Below are 22401 nucleotides of genomic sequence, written 5' to 3' on the forward strand. Positions count from 1 at the left end.
GTAGAAAACAAACTGCATAACTTATAACAATTCATTTTCCTAAATAAAAATATATGGTAACATTTCATTCATTTTGAATACTGTAAACAAACTAGTTTTTGCGACTTTTAAATTTTAAATTTGAATTGAAAATTGTTGTGAATATGTGAAACTTGAATCTGACCTTATATAAATAACTCAAGAAAATGAGGAGATGGCAAAAATTAAATTGTCTTGAAGTTTGCTGGAAAAAACTTAATACAAAATTAAAAACCAATTGTTCAAAGAACAATTGAAGGTCATTCCACATCAATTTTCTAAATAATTGATGAGAAGATAATTCTGGTTTACTCAAAGCTACTATTGGCGTCCAATCATAGGTTTCTTCATACTGATTCAATAAACATGGTTTCTATAGACTTTTGCCTGAAATAAGGGAGATAATTGTCAACATCCGGTTTAGAAAATGTCACTTCCGGTCTCATATGATAGCTTTATTTACACTGATTCAAAAAATATATGGTTTATATATACTTTTGCCTGTAAAAAGGGATATAATTGGCTACTTCCGGTTTAGAAAATGTCACTTCCGGTCTCATATGATAGATTTATTTACACTGATTCCAAAAATATATGGTTTATATATACTTTTGCCTGTAAAAAGGGAGATAATTGGCTACTTCCGGTTTAGAAAATGTCACTTTCGGTCTCATATGATAGCTTTATTTACACTGATTCCAAAAATATATGGTTTATATATACTTTTGCCTGTAAAAAGGGAGATAATATGCTACTTCCGATTTATAAAATATCACTTCCGGTCTCAAATGATAGATTAATGTATGACCATTCAAAAAATATATGGTTTCTATGTACTTCTACATGAAATAAGTGCAAAAATGACTACTTCCGGTTCACTCAAGGTCACTTCCGGTTGACATTTTTCAAGGTCATATGTCACCGACCATTTTGCAAAAGATCTTATGGCTTTATCATGTACCAATATGAAGTAATAATCAATTTACCTTAAAATAAAACATTTCAGGGGCAATAACTCCAATAAGAGGTCGCTGGTTTGTCTCAGACCAAATGTATCATATCTTCATCACAATATAACAAACATTTTGCACTTGTTCTTTAATATATAACATTAAAAATATCGGAGAAAATGCAAAAACAAGCAAAAGACAAAATTCAGAACATGACCTTGACCTTTGACCTTGACCTCATTTTCGCAGTTAGGATCCAAGGACCTTAAATAAAAATTCTATAGGTTTATACGGCTTACAGTTTATGAGTAACAAAAACATAACGACAAATTTATTTGATAAAGGTAGATAACTCCTATAAAATTTCATCGAATCGCTTCGATCCAAATTAGCCAAATATTCCTGAGGATGTAACCATGGAAGTAATATTGAAAGGAATAACTACAACGCCAGTTCAAAGGTTTCATCTGCGTTACCGCCCATCTTTCGATAACTCGTTAATTGGTTTAATATATGGCATGGTAATTGACTACTCGGCATGTGATAGATCAAATCACTGACACTTTCCGGTTATTGTCGTGTTCACGGAAATATACGAACAAACCGGATGTTGTCATAAATACTAAGGAAGTCAAAATTGTCTGAAGTTATCTTTAAAAACGATCAATAACGGTTTAAAAAAAACTATAGTTTGTAAAGATGGAGGACGTTCCCGATGAAATTTTTGATGACTTTGAAACTTCGGAAACTGAAACCGAAGTTTATTTCCATTGCAAATCAGATGTGGTGGCTGATTTAATAGAATGTGAGGGTCCAGACTGTAAAAGTAAGTTTTACCATTTGATCATTTTCAATTTCAATATTTAATGTCCCTTGCGTGCTTTGATTTTTCACAAGGCAAATGACGATGTGTGGTCTTCTTTTCTAATTTTCCATATAAACGGCAGTCAAATTCAAACTCCATTTCTGAAAGTTAAGAAGATAATTTTACAAATTGTATGTCTTAACATGGAAGTAGAATAAAAATTAACATACTACTTGCATGGCCTTATAAACAACCTTGTATTGAACAGTCTTCTATACATTATCATCTGATCAATTAAAACAACTTAAACCTTCAATTACTATACTCTTCTAATTTGTACACAAAATTTAAAATGACTCACTAAAAATAAAACTGCCGATAGAAATAGCGTCATGCTCTCTTTGTTTGATTGTTTTTCTCTTTCTTGTAATGTGTTAATGTTATCAAAACTTTTTTTTTAAATAGATATAAATTTTAATACGGTAGCACCGCTAACCATTTTAATTTCATGTTTAAATAAAGTATTTTATGACTTTTATTTCATGTAAGTCTAAATTATTTGAAAGTTAATATTTTTTTTAATGCTCGATAAACTTGGCACATTTCAACAGTAAAATATCATATGTCTACATCTGTCTACATTATTTTGTTATACATCATGTGAACCCTGACCGCATCATCGTTATTACCTGTTTTTACTTGAGATCCGCTTTCAACCGGAAAATGCTTTTAAATCAATTTAAAACAAACAGTAAAAAGCCAAAATATGCAAAAATAATTACAACTTACCATGTTAAGCTGTTGTAGTTTATACAATTCTCATCCGTTTTTCAAGTTTTTTTCACCATTCGATTTCTTTCTAAAGGTAGATGTTTTATGTGATACAGCGCTACCTTGTTATTAATAAACTAGGGATTTCCCACAGGTGCGCTATAATTACCGGACTCGATAAAACCACGTGACTGATAAGAAATTCCAGATGCCATTTTACAACCGCGGTATCACAGATAGTAACCAAAGGGGTCCTACCGCTGAGACTATAATTGGACAAAATCGTATGACTTTAGTACAGAGCTCTACATGCCATTAATACATGCTAATTAGTCGTTGTTATTCCTTTCAATATTACTTCCATGATGTAACGAACAATTTGTAAAAAGAATTTTGTCGATATCTTTTTTTGTTACGAAGGAGATGCACACAGATGATAAACAGTGAATAGGGAGATAACTCTTACAAAGAAAATGGTTCGGCTTAGCAGGGTGAAATTTAAAAGCGCATAAACTATACGATACAATATGAGAAATATCTAAGCGACATATTGCGAAACAAACATTTATCGCAAGAACAAAATTTGGCGGAAGAAAAAAAAAAAAAAAAATAATAATAATAATAATAATCAGAACAAATACAATAGGTCTTTCCACAGAAAAGTGGAAAGACCTAATAAAGTATTTGCAATAATTAGTTGGTTTACAGTGATGCTTGCACAGCCATCACACCTGTGAATAGATGTTGTATTATCATTATTATTATAAGACAACAAACTTTTATTATACACATATTTTTTCCAGGTACTGCCAAGGCAGAATTTACCTGTGGGCACACCAGTTTCTTCACCTAGCGTTCCTGGCATAGCCTCCACGCCAAACATTCCTATTGCATCATCATCACAGACTAAAATCACAAGTAGTTTGACTGGAAACTTCCCATCAACACCTTCGCCTTTGTCTCCAGTTACATTAATATCAGGTGAGTTGTGTCCCTTGTAACCATAGAAGCTCAAACTACAACTTTCCAAGTTACATGTGTATCATGAAGTGAGGTGTGTCTCTTGTAACCATAGAAGCTTAATTTTTAAATTTCCCATTACATTTGTATCCTAAAGTGAGTTGTGTCCCTTGTAACCATAGAAGCTTAATTTTTAAATTTCCCATTACATTTGTATCCTAAAGTGAGTTGTGTCCCTTGTAACCATAGAAGCTTAATTTTTAAATTTCCCATTACATTTGTATCCTAAAGTGAGTTGTGTCCCTTGTAACCATAGAAGCTTAATTTTTAAATTTCCCATTACATTTGTATCCTAAAGTGAGTTGTGTCCCTTGTAACCATAGAAGCTTGATTTGTAACTTTCCCATTAACATGTATCATGAAGTGAGTTGTGTCCCTTGTAACCATAGAAGCTTAATTAGTAAATTTCCCATTAACATGTATCATGAAGTGAGTTGTGTCCCTTGTAACCATAGAAGCTTAATTTGTAACTTTCCCAGTTACATCTTTATCATAAAGTGGTCCAAATAGTTCATCTGCAGTATTGCTAGCCTATTAACACTTAAGGTTGTGAGTTCAACCTTACATGTTTCAGGTGCGTTAGACTCTAATCTTATTTACTTGACTAGGATTGCAAGTTTTTCTGCAGAAGGTCAAAAGGCACTCCAGCTTCCTTCACCAATAAAAAATGGCCTCCTTGATATAACCAAGAGTGCTGAACATGGCATTCAACACGAACAATCATCACCATCACCGTGACCTTAAGAAGAAGAAAGGCAATAAAAGATCTGTTTCTTTGCTTTTGGTTTTGTCAAATAATAATCCCTAATTATCCATTGAGTATTTGTGACATGCTACATAGCAAATTTAGCTCTTGTTATTACTACAAAATTTTCATGAAAATGAAAGTTTTAAAAATTCTGAGAATCAGAAAAATTGTAAAACATTGTTACTGTATCTAAATTACTGTATATGATTTGTAAAAGTTCACCTTATATTACTATAGTTGAAAAGAAGAACAAGAAGAGAATTTTGTCCCCAGCAATCTCAGAGACCAGCAGTGAATCCCAGTCAGAGGATCACCAGGCTAGGGCAAGACGTAGGAGTCGATCTTCTACAGCAGAAGACAGAGGTTAGTAAATACTATGTTTTCTTGTGTGTTTAATTATACCCCCACTTTTATACCCCCCCTTTAAAAAGTGGGGGTATACCTTTTACTTCTGTCTGTCTGTCCATCCTTCAGTCCATCCATCCATTAGTCTGTCCGTCTGTCCCATGAATATTTTTCGTCGCATCTTTCTCAGGAACTACATTACAAGGATTTCTGAAATTTGGTTTCAGGGTTTATATAAGTCAGCTATACTGGGACATGCATTTTCAGATTCATCACTCAACAACTTCCTGTTTACCGAACACTTACATCATTTTACACATGACATCCAAGTTGAAAATTTTCATCACATTTTTCTCAGGAACTACATTACAAGGATTTCTGAAATTTGGTTTCAGGGTTTATATAAGTCAGCTATACTGGGACATGCATTTTCAGATTCATCACTCAACAACTTCCTGTTTACCGAACACTTACATCATTTTACACATGACATCCAAGTTGAAAATTTTCATCACATTTTTCTCAGGAACTACATTACAAGGATTTCTGAAATTTGGTTTCAGGGTCTATATAAGTCAGCTATACTGGGACATGCATTTTCAGATTCATCACTCAACAACTTCCTGTTTACCGAACACTTACATCATTTTACACATGACATCCAAGTTGAAAATTTTCATCACATTTTTCTCAGGAACTACATTACAAGGATTTCTGAAATTTGGTTTCAGGTTTTATATAAGTCAGCTATACCGTGTGATGCGTTTTCAGATTCATCACTCAACAAATTCCTGTTTACCGTCAAGTATTTGGGCTGGGGTATCATCAGTGAGCAGTAGCTTGCAGTTTCACTTGTTTTCGCTGTATTGGCAGAGGACATTTTGTCTTAGAATTTAGCCTATATGAACATTTCACTGTCCATAAGAATGTATTGTAAAAGGCCATGAAATGTGAATGAAGATTACAGCAAAGATTGAGTGTTCCTTTGAAGGATCTAACCTCAAACACAACCTAACTTGAAAATAACCTGATATATACAGTATAGCAAGAGCATAATTTTTATAAAACATAAATGGGTTGTTTTGTGGAAAAATGAGGATTGATTGTTTACTAAAGAATTCCATGAAGACAGGAATATTTTCAGTGAGTCAATGTCACTGACCTGAATATGGATGTATTTTAGTCTCTTTTAATTTCACCATCTCAAATCTTTTCCGTAAAATTTTTTATTACATGTCCATTAGATTTTTGCTTTTGAACTCATTTATGTTAAGAATATGAAGAAAATGCTGTTGATTCATGATCAATTATTATTATTGAAGTATAAGATATATACAAAATAAGGGTTTATTTATCACATGGAAATGTGACCTTACAAGCGAGGCATTAATTGTATCACATGGACACATATGTTTTTCTAGATATCATTTTTTAATTGAACAGGACCAAAACCATTATGAATAAGTGTATGTATTTTGTAGCTGCTGTGATGTATACTCCTCCTACTATTGGTTTACCACCAAAGGGCTTTGTCGTAGAACAAGACCACAATCATTTTAAGTGTATGTTTGAGGGATGCACCAAAGGGTTCCGTAAGGAACAGCTCCTTGATTCTCACATCAAGTATTATCATATGGACTTTGTACAGCCAAGTCTTATACGGAAAAGAAGGAAAACCTCAAGTATTTGTAAGTTTAACATTGTCTGACTCGAAATGATTTGCATAGGTTCCAATGTCACATATATGTCAAATGCAATATTTAAAGGTTGACTCATTTTGATAATTTGGGATTTTCAATAGGCCATATTAATTTTGGAAAGATTAGAGCTATTGTATCAAGACTTTCCTAAGGCACTGGCCTCCCAAACAAGAAGAAGAATAAGTTAGCTACTAAATCTACAAAATGAATACACACTGAAATATAGTTCCCTGTAATTATGACTGTGTACATATGCAAATATGAACTGTGACATATTTGGGTTATATCTTTGGAGCAGTTCTTTGAAGTATGTATGTCTTTTAAGTTTTGTCAATTTGCAGGCTGTTTTTGTCATTTTAATTTGGTAAGAGTAATGATACAATACCAGTATGATTGACAACTGCCATGATCAGTGAACAACCAGAGACAAGGTGGGGCCTTAATTACAATGTCCCACCACCTTGAATGCCAATCATATTGAACAAATTACTAATCATTCTCAATCTTACATAATTAAACAGACCCTTCATTTTACATCTCAATACAGAAATATTTGACCTTATTATTGAATACACAATGTAAATATATAGAAATGCATCACAGGTTGATATATTCTGTATTTTTATAGGTTCCACCGACTCTGATACATCAGGAGTTGATATATTCTGTATTTTATAGGTTCCACTGACTCTGATACATCACAGGTTGATATATTCTGTATTTTTATAGGTTCTACCGACTCTGATACATCACAGGTTGATATATTCTGTATTTTATAGGTTCCACTGACTCTGATACATCACAGGTTGATATATTCTGTATTTTATAGGTTCCATCGACTCTGATACATCACAGGTTGATATATTCTGTATTTTTATAGGTTCCACCGAATCTGATACATCACAGGTTGATATATTCTGTATTTTTATAGGTTCCACCGAATCTGATACATCACAGGTTGATATATTCTGTATTTTATAGGTTTCACTGACTCTGAACTCTGATACATCACTGGCTAATATATTCTGTATGTTATAGGTTCCACCGACTCTTGATACATCACTGGCTAATATATTCTGTATTTTATAGGTTCCACCGACTCAGATACATCACAGGTTGATATATTCTGTATTTTTATAGGTTCCACCGACTCAGATACATCACAGGTTGATATAAAGAAAAGACACATGTCAGCTGACAGTGCTCTACAAACAATAAACCAAGAACATGAGGATGTGGATGTGGACGGTTTGTATTGATACCCACTTCAAGAAAATTGTTTTAATGTTAGATTGTAGAAACAGAAATACTACATGCAGTGATGTTTAATAAAAAGAAAAGGGATGATGGAAAGTTTAAGATATGATTTGTTAAGAAGGGAGGTGGAAAGGAAAGAATATAAAATGAACATTTAAAGTCCCATTTGATGATAAAGATTAATCAATAAAGAATGAGAGAAGCAGTATCATAGCTGTCCTTCTTCCTTTTATTTGCTATAAGTGGTATACAGATTCTACCACTCCACTTCATCCTGTTGATAATGATATTTATCCACTTGAGATAGTTGAATTTTTTATAGAAAGGATATGAGTTCTGCCAAGCATTTTAAAACAGGGCTATTGATTGTTGATAAATATTGCAGTCAATGGAGTGAAGTGCTAGAACCTATTTCTTTACTAATTAATGAAAATCTTGAGTACAATGTTCCAAACATTTTCAAATGGATATGGTGCAAGATTAAGAAAAATTTAATCAACGTGTGGTTCATCCAAATATATGTTTAGACTGAATGTAGATTTCCATGGCATTGCATTCCCTGTCGACACACCTTGTCCCTCTCTCTCTCTCTCCATTTTGAATTCATGCGATTACCTGAACTTGTCTTTGTATCGATTTACAAGTGTTGAATATAGGTTAACTACTGACCCCTTTGTCTTTGTATCGATTTACAAGTGTTGAATATAGGTTAACTACTGACCCCTTTGTCTTTGTATCGATTTACAAGTGTTGAATATAGGTTAACTACTGCCCCCTTTGTCTTTGTATCGATTTACAAGTGTTGAATATAGGTTAACTACTGACCCCTTTGTCTTTGTATCGATTTACAAGTGTTGAATATAGGTTAACTACTGACCCCTTTATTTACAACGGATTTAAATGAATACTGCAAATCAAAAGAATAAAACATATATCATACAGTTTTGTTATAATTTTAGATATGCATAAGGCAGAACATAGAGAGGAAGTCATAGTTGAAACAGAACCTAAACAGGAAGTTGATACCATGGCAACGGAAGAGTCCATTGAAACAGAGGATGAATTGAGCAAAGATGAGGTTGTTAATTGTATTTGTATGGTCAATGAAGAAAATGGCTTGATGATTCAGGTAAACTGGAATACAAATAAAGTTTTGTCTCAAACACAGCTAAAGTAAGAATAATCAAAGTTGTGTGGTACATATGTATCAATGAAATAATCAAAGTTGTGTGGTACATATGTATCAATGAAATAACAAAACAACAATACAATAAAACCAAAAAGAATAGTGTCTAAATTCCATGTCAGTCTTTCTAAGTCTAGTCAAACAGTAAGTATATACCAAATGTATGACAAGACCTAAATTCATTTTATTGAGAAAAAAAAAACCAATAACATTAATATGAACAACAGCAACCACAGACAAAGTTTGGACGTGTACATAATTATGACGGGCACATTGTAGCAGGGTAATTCTAGTTTTTATAGTACTTATACATTATCAGGGTTGTTCCATGAAAACATAAATAGGAGCCAGGGAATACCAACTATCAGTGGGTGTTAAATACTTTTTTGTCTAGTGAAAATGTATTGAATTTCTTAAATTGCCTCTATAGGTGGTTATCATGTTAGTGTCTTCCCTGGCTACCATGTATGTTTTAGTGGAACAGCTCTTACTCATATCGTACAAATTTAGTATTTGTTTATATTTAGAGAAAGTTAGAATATTTGACAGAATTATAATACTTTGTGATATTAAAAGGACTTTAAAAGATGCCTTGTTATACCTTCTCCTTTCGATAATTACACTAAAGAGTCTTTTAAAGAAAAATTTAAACCATATTACTTAATCCAGGAAACAATTTAGATTTCTGTGGTCTATTTCTAATATTTAGTTATTGCATATAATAGTATGACTATAATCACTGTATGTTAGAAGCATATAAATAATATGTTTTCACTAATGAACAGACCTGTTTATGTTATCATGACAACATATGGTTTATATTTTAGTGTGAAGTATGCCTGTGCTGGCAGCATGCTCTGTGCTTTGATTTGACAGAGGAAACATTACCTAGAAAATACATTTGTTTTGTGTGTAAAGACCCACCTGGTAAGTCTATAGCCTTGTGCCTTGTTTAGTTTTTTTCATATTTATATGTATTGATAAATAACAAAGGAAGTATCCTGTAATTCAACATATTCATAAACAGGGGGGTGAGTGGGGTTGGTGGACTCAGTGGACGAGTGGTCTAAGTAGTTCATCTTCTGTATCACTATCACTAGCCTGTCAACACTGAGGTTTTGAGTTCAAGACCCGCATGTTGCAGGTGTTTTCCATTCCAATCTTAAATGCCTTGGATTGTCCTATGGAAAGGTCTGTGGTTCTCTCCGGCCACTCCAGCTTCCTCCACTAAAAGAATCTGACAGCAACGATATAGCTAAACGTGCTGAAAGTGGCATTAAACACCAACAATCAATCAATCACAACCAGGGACAGGGACTTATGTATGACAGAAAAGTCATCAGGGTAAAAATTTCTCCAATTCCAAAATATGTGTTACAGTTCCCCCGCTTTTGCAGATGTGCAGCACTTTCTAGCTCACCTGGCCCGAAGGGCCAAGTGAGCTTTTCTCATCACTTGGCATCCGTCGTCCGTCGTCGGCGTTAACTTTTTACATTTTGAACTTCTTCTAGAGAACCACTGAATGGAATGAAACCAAACATGGCATGAATGTTCCTTCTGAGGTGCTGACTAAGTGTTGTTACTTTGTAGCCGATCCATCATCCAAGATGGCCGCCAGCGGGGGACTTAGTTTTACATAGGACCCTACGGGAAATGCATACAAATGACTTCTTTTAGAGAACCACTGAATGGAATGAAACCAAACATGACATGAATGTTCCTTATGAGGTGCTCACCAAGTGTTGTTACTTTGTAGCCGTTCCATCATTCAAGATGGCCGACAGCGGGGGACTTAGTTTAACATAGGACCCTATGAGAAATGCATACAAATGACTTCTTTTAGAGAACCACTGAATGGAATAAAACCAAACATGGCATGAATGTTCCTTTTGAGGTGCTGACCATGTGTTGTTACTTTGTAGCCGATCCATCTTCCAAGATGGTCGCCATTGGGGAACTTAGTTTAACATAGGACCCTACGGGAAATACATACAAATGTCTTCTTTTAGAGAACCACTGAATGGAATGAAACCAAACATGGCATGAATGTTCCTTATGAGGTGCTGACCAAGTGTTGTTACTTTGTAGCCGATCCATCATCCAAGATGGCCGCCAGCGGGGGACTTAGTTTAACATAGGACCCTATGGGAAATACATAAAAATGTCTTCTTTTAGAGAACCACTGAATGGAATGGAACCAAACATGGCATGAATGTTCCTTATGAGATGCTGACCAAGTGTTGTTACTTTGTAGCCGATCCATCATCCAAGATGGCCGCCAGCGGGGGACTTAGTTTAACATAGGACCCTATGGGAAATACATACAAATGTCTTCTTTTAGAGAACCACTGAATGGAATGAAACCAAACATGGCATGAATGTTCCTTATGAGGTGCTGACCAAGTGTTGTTACTTTGTAGTCGATCCATCATCCAAGATGGCCGCCAGCGGGGGACTTAGTTTAAGAAAGGACCTATGGGAAATACATACAAATGTCTTCTTTTAGAGAACCACTGAATGGAATGAAACCAAACATGGCATGAATCTTCCTTATGAGATGCTGACCTATTGTTGTTACTTTGTAGCCGATCCATCATCCAAGATGGCCGCCAGCGGGGGACTTAGTTTTACATAGGACCCTTTGGGAAATACATAAAAATGTCTTCTTTTAGAGAACCAATAAATGGAGTGGAACCAAACATGGCATGAATGTTCCTTATGAGATGTTGACCAAGTGTTGTTACTTTGCAGCCGATCCATCATCCAAGATGGCCGACAGCGGGGGACTTAGTTTAACATAGGACCCTATGGGAAATACATACAATTGTCTTCTTTTAGAAAACCACTGAATGGAATTGAACCAAACATGGCATGAATGTTCCTTATGAGTTGCTGACCAAGTGTTGTTACTTTGCAGTCGATCCATCATCCAAGATGGCCGCTAGGGGGGGGGGGGGGGGGGCTTAGTTTAACATAGGACCCTATGGCAGTCAGAGCTCTGACATAAACAAGTCAGAATAAAATGACTTCCATAGGTCAGATATAATTTGATGTAAGTGTTGTCTCCCTTCTTGCACTCAACAGAATATGACTTGTACAGGTCAGTTTATGTCAGACTTTAATTTATCATAAAATGACTTCCACAGGTCAGATTTTGCACAAAATATTGTGACTTAATATCTTCATATTCTAATAAGATTTATGCCCCTTTTTGATGCATTTTGACTTCGAGAGGTCATTTTTGTTCTGATTTGAAGCAGTCATTACTACCACTTTGTTATCAATCTCCATAAAAATATGGTGATTACTAGTTTCGAATTAAAGAGTTTTAAAAAGTGGGGCTCATCTGACATCATACCTTCTCCTTTCCAGAATCTAAACATAATATATTTATCTCATCACTTTCAATTATTTCAAAATACAAAGAAAAACCAGGTGAGAAAAAATGGATCATACAATTTTCTGAATATCAAAAGATTTACAAAATACAATATTGGATACATTACATGACAATACTTCAAATCTTCCAAGGAAAAACAAGACACTTATTAATGATAAGAGCCAGATAAAAAACAGAGAGAATAAAGTCCCCATAAGTCACAATAATGAGGACAATAAAAAAGTTTATTTGGTATATTCAATATTAAATGTATTTTGTTTTAAACAGGTCAAATCATGTTCCGACTTAAAAGAGTCAGTCCAAAACTAAAATAAATTTATTGAAATATTTAAGCCTGGCATTGCAGGGCTTAAAGGAAGTACACCTAGCTTTGATTGGAAATTTTGTTCTGCAAATTGACTTAAACAGGTCACTTAGTCATGTTCTGACTTTAAAAAATCAGTCAAAAACTAAATTTATTGAAATTATTAAGTCAGGCATTGCCATTTGATATTAATGATAATGTATGGAAAAATCAATTAATAAACTCAACAGTGGCAGATTCAGAAGGGGGCTAAGAGGAAGAACACATAGCTTTGATTGGAAATTTTGTTCTGCAAATTGACTCAAACAGGTCAAATCATGTTCTGACTTAAAAGAGTCCGTCAAAAACTAAATGTATATGCATAAAATCTTGTTCATAATTTTTGAAAAGATGGAGAGATTAATGAGTCTATATTTTGTTATTCCGACTCACAAATGTCACTATGTGACAAATTTCGGGAATTTTTCTCTCCTTTTGACTGATTCCTATATGTTGTATGGGTGCCATAACTATCACTACAACATGTACAAAGTCAGCACATTCTAAGGGACGCCATCAAAAGACCAATGTAGGATAAAAAAACTTAATTCAAATAGTTTGGGGGTGGGGGTGGGGTTAAAGTTGCTGCAAGTTTTGTTTATCCAAAATCGATTTTACATAAATCCATATTGGTCAATCAATCTTTCCCAAATTAAGTTGAGGGGGGGTGGGGGGGGGGTCAGTGAAAAAACTATGTGATGTGAATTAAGTTTTTTATCCTATATTGAACTTTTGATGTCATCCCTAATGACTTGACCTATTACAGTATTTCTGTCTGAATTTTTTATGAATATTCTGTATTTACTAATTTAACTACATGTATGTTATTGCAAGTGTATTAATTAGCTTTGTTTATTACTTATATTAAACTAAACCTCTATTAATCAATTATCTTTACTCTGGTTATTGATTATATAAGAAAAACTCTGCCTATTACTATATGACTGTAATCTAAACTCTGATTGTTAACATCCTGGATTGCATATCTGCATGACCATTAAACTCATGGTATACCCATTTTATTTGAGGATATAAAAGTATTGTTTTTTCAATATAACATTTTCATACACATTGAATCTGTGAAGACAACTTTCAATTTGACTTTAGAAATTAAAGAGTTTGTAAGCAAAATGTTGGGGAAATTTAATTATAATTAAGAATGTTTAAAATTAGTTAAGAAAAAAGCCGACATTAATAATGTTAAAAAAAATTTGAGGAGAAAAAACATACAAAGTCAGACCAAATATGGTGACTTTGTTGTCCTTCAAGAAGCCGTACATATAATCCATAATATTTTCACTGTTTTTTAAATACATGTAAAAGTTGAAAGATAACTATCTATTGATTTTTTTTTAAATAGCTTTTTTCACAACACTTATAACTTTGTAATTTATGTTCCATTGTACACTTGTTATTCTTAATATCTTTAAAAATTGTTGTTTGGGAACAAAATCTTGTCAGGGTTTCTTATGGTACTAGCATGACAAGTACATTCATATTCTAAAATACTCTAAACATTAAAAAAAGTCAGTATTTTCAGATCATTCCGAGTCTTTCTGACCTTATTAAGTCAGAACATTCAGACTTTTATAAGTCAGATCATTCAGACTTTTATAAGTCAGAACATTCTGACTTCCAATGTTCTTCTCACTTCTGTAGAAACAAAGACTATCTATGTCTCAAATAAGAGGTAAATGCTTCATGTGGCTAAGCATCTGGGATAAGAATTATAGATGTGTAATTTCAGAGGAAAACAAATATGCCAAAATTTATTTTTTTTTTCATATAGATTAGACCGTTGGTTTTTCCGTTTGAATGGTTTTACACTAGTAGTTTTTTGAGGCCCTTAATAGCTTGCTGTTCGGTGTGAGCCAATGCTCCGTGTTGAAGGCCGTACCTTGACCTATAATGGTTTACTTTTATAAATTGTAACTTGGATGGAGAGTTGTCTCATTGGCACTCATACCACATCTTCCTATATCCATGTAATTAATAAGATGTGATGCATGTGAGAGGAAAATAATACTGAATAGACAATTCTGTTTGCACAAACACTGATAAATATAATATGTAAAGGTGGTCTCTCAGAAGATTAAAATAAACAAGAAATAATTGTAACAGGATGCTGTTACGAAGTCTCCCAAACAAATTTAAGCTCCCATAATTCGTCATTCCCATGGTTGCCTGACATTGGGCAAGTTCCAGTACAAATTGGTTTTGTCTAGTAAAGTGATATGCATAAGTGACGCCTAGGGTTTGACCCTGCATGTCATTCAAATCTTCTTGAAATGACGAACAGGAATATCATATGGTTTACCTTTAGGGGTGGTGATCCAGAACATTTCAAAAAGGGGGATGGGGATGACCCCAATGGACTTCCCCTATATTTCATTTGATTTGTTTTATTGTCCTGTGCAAGAATGTATATGGTGTAGGGGTGGGGATCTCGACCGTTTACAAGTTTTCAAACATGAGGGGGTGGGGTGACCCTCAGGGACTCCACCTTTATTTCATTTGATTTGTCTTATTGACCCTTACAAGAATATATATGGTTAAGGGGTGGGGATCCCGACCGTTTACAAGTTTTCACACAGGAGGGGGTGGGGGTGACCCCAAGGGACTTCCCCTATACTTCATTTGATTTGTTTTATTGTCCTATTCAAGAAAATATATGGTTTAGGGGTGGGGATCTCGACCGTTTACAAGTTTTCAAACAGGAGGGGTAGGGGTGACCCCCAGGAACCTCCCTAACATATCATTTGATTTGTTAAATTGTCCCATACAAGAATATATATCGTTTAGGGGTGGGGATCTCTACCGTTTACAAAATATAAGAACATTTGCAAATGGCAGGGGTGGGGGTAAACCTGGAGACTAGCTCGGTATATTTCATTCAAATCAATTTGACATTATAAAGAGGAATAGAGAAATGACAGGGATAGGGGTGATCCCTGGAGACTTGCCCTACATTTCATTTGATTTGATGTATCATGTCCCATGATCATAAATGAAGACCAGGTGTGTGCATCACTTATTGTTCTCAAGTTATAACTTTAAAAATAAAAAAAAACCCTTGGGTTCTTTAGTTAAACCCCTCCCTTCCTTTTTCTTTAATTAAAATTTTTCCCATTTTCGTTTCATTATCATCATATCAATATTCACAATGATCGTTTTTCTCATAGGGAGAAACGAATCAGAAAGGTTAAAAAATCAGTTCGTGATTGAGTTTAAAAATAGAAAAATCACGTGACGATGTTCAGCTCGAAGCAATAATTTTACTTTTTAAATTGCACTGACTGGTTAATAATGTAATATTGTTTAAGACAACACGAGTTATCTCCCGAAAATAACAATTCATTATCATAACAACATTTTCTGACCTGAACAAGTCAGAATTGTCAAACACCAGGTCATCTAAAAGACCACGCGTCCGTATTTACAGGTCGCGCGCCTTCATGAAACAGCAAAAAAATCACTTGCAAGGAACTTCTTTATAGGCAAAAAATATAAAAATGCCCATGAAAATACGGAGGTAATATGAATTACCTTTCTAAAAATGCCCACAATGACCTAGATTTTCACTAAAAATCGTAAATAATCAATATAATATTCAATGACTTCTCGTTCGAGACACTTCCAAAACAACGACTCTCAAACACGTGATCTCTTGCAAAAAACCACGTGATCGTATGTGTCGTAGATCGGCGGCAAATTCAAAATAACTTCTGGTTTGACGGACTCGAGTGAAAACTACGCAAAACAAAAATTGACGCGTACAGGTCAGAATTTCAAAACACTTTCTGACTTGAAGAAGTCATTTTATTCTGACTTGTTTATGTCAGAGCTCTGACTGTATGGGAAATACATACAAATGTCTTCTTTTAGAGTATCACTGAATGGAATGAAACCAAACATGGCATGAATGTTCCTTATGAAGTGCTGACCAAGTGTTGCTACTTTGTTGCTGATTTACTGTTCAAGATGGCCACCAGGATATTTTATTAAATAACGGGACCAATATTAATCAAAATTTGGCATCAATCATTATTTGGGTATCTGTTATGATTTTTATCTATCTTTACATGATTTCTAAAACCAAAGTAGAGTCAGGTGAGCGACACAGGCTCTTGAGAGCCTCTAGTTGTTATGCCCCACCTATGGGCATTATGTTTTTCGGTCTGTTCGTCCGTTCGTCCATCCGTCTGTCCGCTCCAGTTTAAAGTTTTTGGTCAAGGTAGTTTTTGATGAAGTTGAAGTCCGATCAACTTGAAACTTTGTACAAATGTTTCCTATGATATGATCTTTCTAATTTTAATGCCAAATTAGAGTTTTGACCCCAATTTCACGGTCCTCTGAACATTGAAAATGATAGTGTGAGTGGGGAATCCGTGTACTATGGACACCTTCTTGTTATTCCTTCTTATGAAGTCAACTCATGTATATGAGATCAAATGTAAATGAACATTTAAAAAAAAAGTTTTCCTGCTCTGACATAGTCAACCATTTGAAATACTAACTTTCATAGCAAGCATAATAGGACAACAATGTAACTGGAAGTGATAACTTTTAACCTTGAAGAAACTGCAAAACTGTTCATTTTTAAATTCACTGTTTACCAGAATGTTATTTGAAATATGTAGGGAGAGCACTTGAAGGTATTGGAGGTTGTAAGAATTAACCTGTTACTGTGATGATTGGCATGTACTATGAATCTTGATGGTGTTAATTTATAAAATGAATTATTTATATTTTCCAGCTGTAAGAGATAGTTGTAGGTACATCCATGATCAGGAATGGTTAAAGACAGGAGAGTTGGCTCAGTTTAACTTTTTACCAAGTAAGATGAGAGATGAAAATAAGTGCAGAACAAACCAGGCAACTCACAGCCTGGTAGCAGACACACTTAACATCAGTCGTGTAATACATGGTGTGAAACAGAAAATACTGGCTTTAGAGTAAGTATAGACACACTAAACATCAATAGTGTACTACATGGTGTCAAACAGAAAATACTGGCTTTAGAGTAAGTATAGACACACTTAACATTTATAGTGTAATACATGGTGTGAAACAGAAAATACTGGCTTGAGAGTAAGTATAGACACACTTAAAATCAGTAGTGTACTACATGGTGTGAAACAGAAAATACTGGCTTGAGAGTAAGTATAGACACACTTAACTTTAATAGTGTAATACATGGTGTGAAACAGAAAGTACTGGCTTGAGAGTTGGTATAGTCACACTTAACATCAGCATTTATACTTGTTTGCTAAAATCCCAGTTAAAGCAAATTAAATTGTAGGGGTTATATTTCTGTACTTGAAAATTTGAAGAAAAGATGTCATGGACAATAAATATCTAGTGAAAACGTGATTCATAAAGATTACTGATTTTTGGTAATGACATATTTAAGGGGATGGAAAGATAATATAGATTTAAAAGATGTGTATTTTTTGTAGAGACAAAAATCATCCAGAATATAAACTATGGAAGAAAAACTGGGACGAGGAGCCTGAAGACATAATAGCAGACGAACATGAAAGTGTTACCATGGAGATGGATGATGAAAAATGTGAAAATCTAGATCTTTTAGAAAGTGCTGCAAAAATGAATTCTGAACTAGGCAAAACATCTGAAATTACTGAAAAATCTGGGTTTCCAAGGGATAAAAGTGTAGGGGTCTGTGTTGCTAAGACTGAAAATGACAAGCATGAAGATGAAAATTTAATTCATGATTCTATGGACCGTGGAGCTCAAAGTGAGGAGGAGGCTGGGAAGGACAGTTCAGGTGAAAGTTCGGTGAATGCTGATAGTGAATCTACATTGTCTGCTCCAGAGGCCATTGCTCATCAAAACATGCAGGATCATGAAGCCTCCATGGCTGAAGAGAGCATTCAAGGGGAGATAATTGAAGAAAAAATGGAAACTGAAGAGGTCAGTTAAAATTTGAAGTGTATTTAAAAGGGATTACATAGTTTTAAAAGTTGACTGAGTTCTCACATCAAGGATACATTCCAATACATGATCTTCAAACTGTTTTTTTTTCCCTGAAAAATTTGACGTCACAGAGCAAACATCTTTACATCATAATGTCCTTTGATGCCTTTTCCCCAAAACGAACCCAGTTCAAACAAGACAGTTCATTCATAGAATTGAAATTGGAATCTTGTTAGCTCACTTGGCCTTTTGCTTTTCTCATCACTTGGTGTTCGTCGTCCATCGTCGTTTACTTTTACAAAAATCTTCTCCTCTGAAACTACAGGACCAAATTTAACCAAATTTGGCCACAATCATCATTGGGGTATCTAGTTTTAAAAATATGTCCAATGACCTGGCCCGCTTACCAAGATGGCTGCCATGGCTGAATATAGAACATGGGGTAAAATGTAGATTTTGGCTTCTATCTCTGAAACCAAAGCATTTAGAGCAAATCTGACATGGGGTAAAATTGTTCATCAGGTCAATATCTATCTGCCCTGAAATTTTCAGTCAAACCAGATAACCCATTGTTGGGTTGCTGCCCATGAATTGAAAATTTTGCAGGTTTTGGTTATTATCTTCAATATTATTATAGATAGAGATAAACTGTAAACAGCAATAATGTACAGCAAAGTAAGATCTATAAATAAGTCAACATGACCAAAATGGTCAATTGACCCCTTAAGGAGTTATTGCCCTTTATAGTCATTTTTTAACAATTTTTGGTAATTTTTTGTAATCTTTTACAAAAAGCTTCTCCGCTGAAACAACTGAGACAAATTTAACCAAACTTGGCCACAATCATTATTAGGGTATCTAGTTTAAAAAATGTGTCCGATGACCCAGCCTGCCAACCAACATGGCTGACATGACTAAAAATAGAACATAGGAGTAAAATGCAGATTTTGGCTTATATCTCTTAAACTAAAGCATTTAGAGCAAATCTGAAACGATGTAAAAATGTTCATCAGGTTAAGATCTATCAGCCCTAAAATTTTCAGACAAATCAGACAACCCGTAGTTGGTTTTATACGTCAAAACTGTTAGACAAATTCTTATAGGAGTTATTGCCCATAAATGACAAATTTTACCATTTTTTTTTCATTTTTTCCTATTATCATGATATGAAAACTATCACTGGCAGACCTATTTGGAAAATCACCGCGATTTTTGTAAAAACTCCGGTGTTTTTTGGCTAATCTCCGCGAAACGGATAATAATTAGAGGTTCATCGTAAATTTGCTGTATTACAGGATATTTTGCATGTTATCCGGAGATTTTCCGTGTCGGCGGGAATTAGCCGTTTGTCCGATAAAACTGGTGTGTATTGAGTCATTGATAGAACCACTGATGCGTGAGCGACGGTTATTAATAGGTCGTTGTATAATCCGTTATGCGTGAGCGACGGTTATTAATAGATCCTTGTAGTGTGGTACAAATTATGATATATAGATGTTTACAGAAGTAAAAACAAAGTAACTATAATCATTTGAGATATAAGGAATTTTCAAAAATATATCATATAATGTTTCTGTAAATTTAGAGAGAAACAGATTATATATATTTGGGGATTAGATGGTTAGTTTTTTTAATTATATGTCAGAGGCCGCAGATCATTTAATTGCTTCTAGAACCGTTTGTTGAAACAAAAATAAAATGAACGGCCAGGGGAAAGTCTTTAGTAACCTTAGTTGGTATCAGGGGTCAACTGGGTTGAGTTCAATATCGTAGCAGCTACGTAGCGGCTATGTAGTTGCTTTCAATATCTATGTAGCAGCTAATCTATAGCTACACGTTCAATAGTAAAAATCTACATAGCACTACGTAGCCGCTACGATATTGAACACAACCCTGGTAATACATAGAGTCAGACCGTCATTGCATAATATGTATATGTATTTACACACAATGCAGTGCATTCAAACTCGATTTCGCAAACTCGTGGGTTGTCTTTTTAGACAAAAAAGTTCAATTTAAAAGGTATGAAAGTTGCGTACATGTATACAAGGAATTGTATATTTAACGTCAATGCCTGTCTTGTAAACTAATCTGTTACACTTTGAAATGTAAATAAGTTCTATTTAAAAGATTGGACGGTTATTTCACATGAATAAAAGTTCTTCTGATCATTTTTGTTTTACAATGATTTTTGAAAGTGCGATCTTAAAACTAAGTTTGTCCGGACTTGCATGGAATATTTGCCACTGGAAGTTAAGCAACCAACAATCAATCATCTTAAAATAAAATAAATATGCCTGAGCGATAATATTCTTAAATTTTATAATTCATTTATTAGAAATCACTTTCAGGTCTAATGGTAAAGTGAATATACATTCCGGGATGAGATTAATTTACTATAATTGCCGAAGAAAAAGAAATGATATTACGTTTCTTTTAATTAAAAATTAGACTGCAACAAATGTAGATCGAACATTTTTAATAATGAAATAATGCACGTGAAAAATTTCACTCACAATAGAGATGTTAAAAATAGATTTTATCAATTGTGTCACTGCACGAGATTTTCCAACGGCGGGAAATATCATGTAGCTATAAACACAGGTGATGTTACTGACCGATTGTGGAATGTCAATTTAGGGTTAAATTTGATGTGTAATGATTGACATTATTGTGCGCGTTAGGTTGAGGCTCTAGAAGGTTCATTTCAATTGATAACCAAAATTATAAAATCAAGTTTTTTTTTCAAATCAACGTTTAAGTGTAAAATTTTGTGGGAGGTAAACTTTATTTTGTTTGTTTTTTAGGGGCACAGGGAGTTACCATAAAATCTATAGGATCATTGAATAAAACAATTTCGAAGGTCACAACTTGTAAACTAATGAAAACAATGATAAACACTGCTGACAAGCGTAAACAGTTGTACATTACTTAGAAAATAGAGAAAGTGAAAAAAAAGGACGTTGATGATGGTTACTGTTCATGTTAATTTTGAAAGATCGTGGTAACTGATTTCTGGGATGGTGGTACTTGCCAAAAGGTTGTATAAAAGGACAAACTAAGTACAATTTTAGCCGTGATATATGGGGCCCCTCACGCTTGAATTAATTTACGTTACGTATTTCGTCCTTTATTATGACCTACAGTTGATCATAGTTGAGTACTACGTATCGGTCAGGGGCGGATCCAGACACTGTGAAAAAAGGAAGGGTGTACTAGCCAGGGTTTCTCAGAAAAAAGGGGGTGCTAGTACAGTTGGCCTAATGTATTTGAAGGCCAGGATTGGAAGATTATCAGACATTCTGTGGCTCAATTTTAATTTTATTTTCTAACTGTGAAGTGCTACCTAAGCCGTGGCCTGGAGAACCATACCCAAATTTTTAAAAGGGTGTTCCAAAGGAATATTAAAATACTTCCAGCATTATACAGGTCCTGAGGTACAATTTCTTGGGGAGGAGATTTCAATTGCTGTTATGTGGGTTAATTTTTTGTTACTAGGAATTTTCGTTTTTTTTTTTCATCAGATTTGCCCCAATTGTCTATTCTGTTAAGGTTTCACAAAAGTCAAAATATATAACACTTCATAAACATCTGAACTTTGCCTGTATTTTTCAACCTATAATGAATAAAGTCCTAAACTATATGAAAATATCTTCATTTAAACATACTTAAACATATGCACACCGTGTAAATTGTAAATAAAATTGAAATTGTTATGTTGTGGCCAACCCGGTTCTTGGGGGTGAACACCAAATTTTCCAAAAAAAATCTGGAGGCCTATTCTGATCATATTCTGATCCCCAATTTGATGAGAGAAAAAAATATTGTGGTCTGGCAGTTGACAAAAAAAATCGGAATTCCAGAATTCCCCATACCGTTTATTTCGAGAAAAAAATGTTTGGTGCATGGCAGTGGGGAATA

At 34.3% G+C, this 22401-nt stretch overlaps 1 protein-coding gene across 5 annotated transcripts in view; it reads left to right on the forward strand.

The window, feature by feature from the left end:
* The window catches only part of LOC127723057 (PHD finger protein 20-like protein 1), a 59165-nt gene that overhangs the window by 23251 nt on the left and 13513 nt on the right, over positions 1 to 22401 (forward strand). For 2 of the 5 annotated variants that reach the window (XM_052229491.1, XM_052229495.1), the window contains 8 exons: positions 3348 to 3525; positions 4550 to 4675; positions 6139 to 6345; positions 7498 to 7605; positions 8574 to 8743; positions 9628 to 9727; positions 17300 to 17498; positions 18003 to 18477. In XM_052229491.1, the coding sequence (XP_052085451.1) occupies positions 3348 to 3525; positions 4550 to 4675; positions 6139 to 6345; positions 7498 to 7605; positions 8574 to 8743; positions 9628 to 9727; positions 17300 to 17498; positions 18003 to 18477 (1563 nt within the window). Of the gene's footprint in view, positions 1 to 3347; positions 3526 to 4549; positions 4676 to 6138; positions 6346 to 7035; positions 7062 to 7086; positions 7113 to 7136; positions 7163 to 7497; positions 7606 to 8573; positions 8744 to 9627; positions 9728 to 17299; positions 17499 to 18002; positions 18478 to 22401 lie in introns of all 5 variants that reach the window. The other 3 variants (XM_052229493.1, XM_052229494.1, XM_052229492.1) reach the window with 3 other exon arrangements.

This window comes from Mytilus californianus, unplaced genomic scaffold, assembly GCF_021869535.1.
Source record: "Mytilus californianus isolate M0D057914Y unplaced genomic scaffold, xbMytCali1.0.p SCAF_13, whole genome shotgun sequence".
NCBI lineage: Eukaryota > Metazoa > Mollusca > Bivalvia > Mytilida > Mytilidae > Mytilus > Mytilus californianus.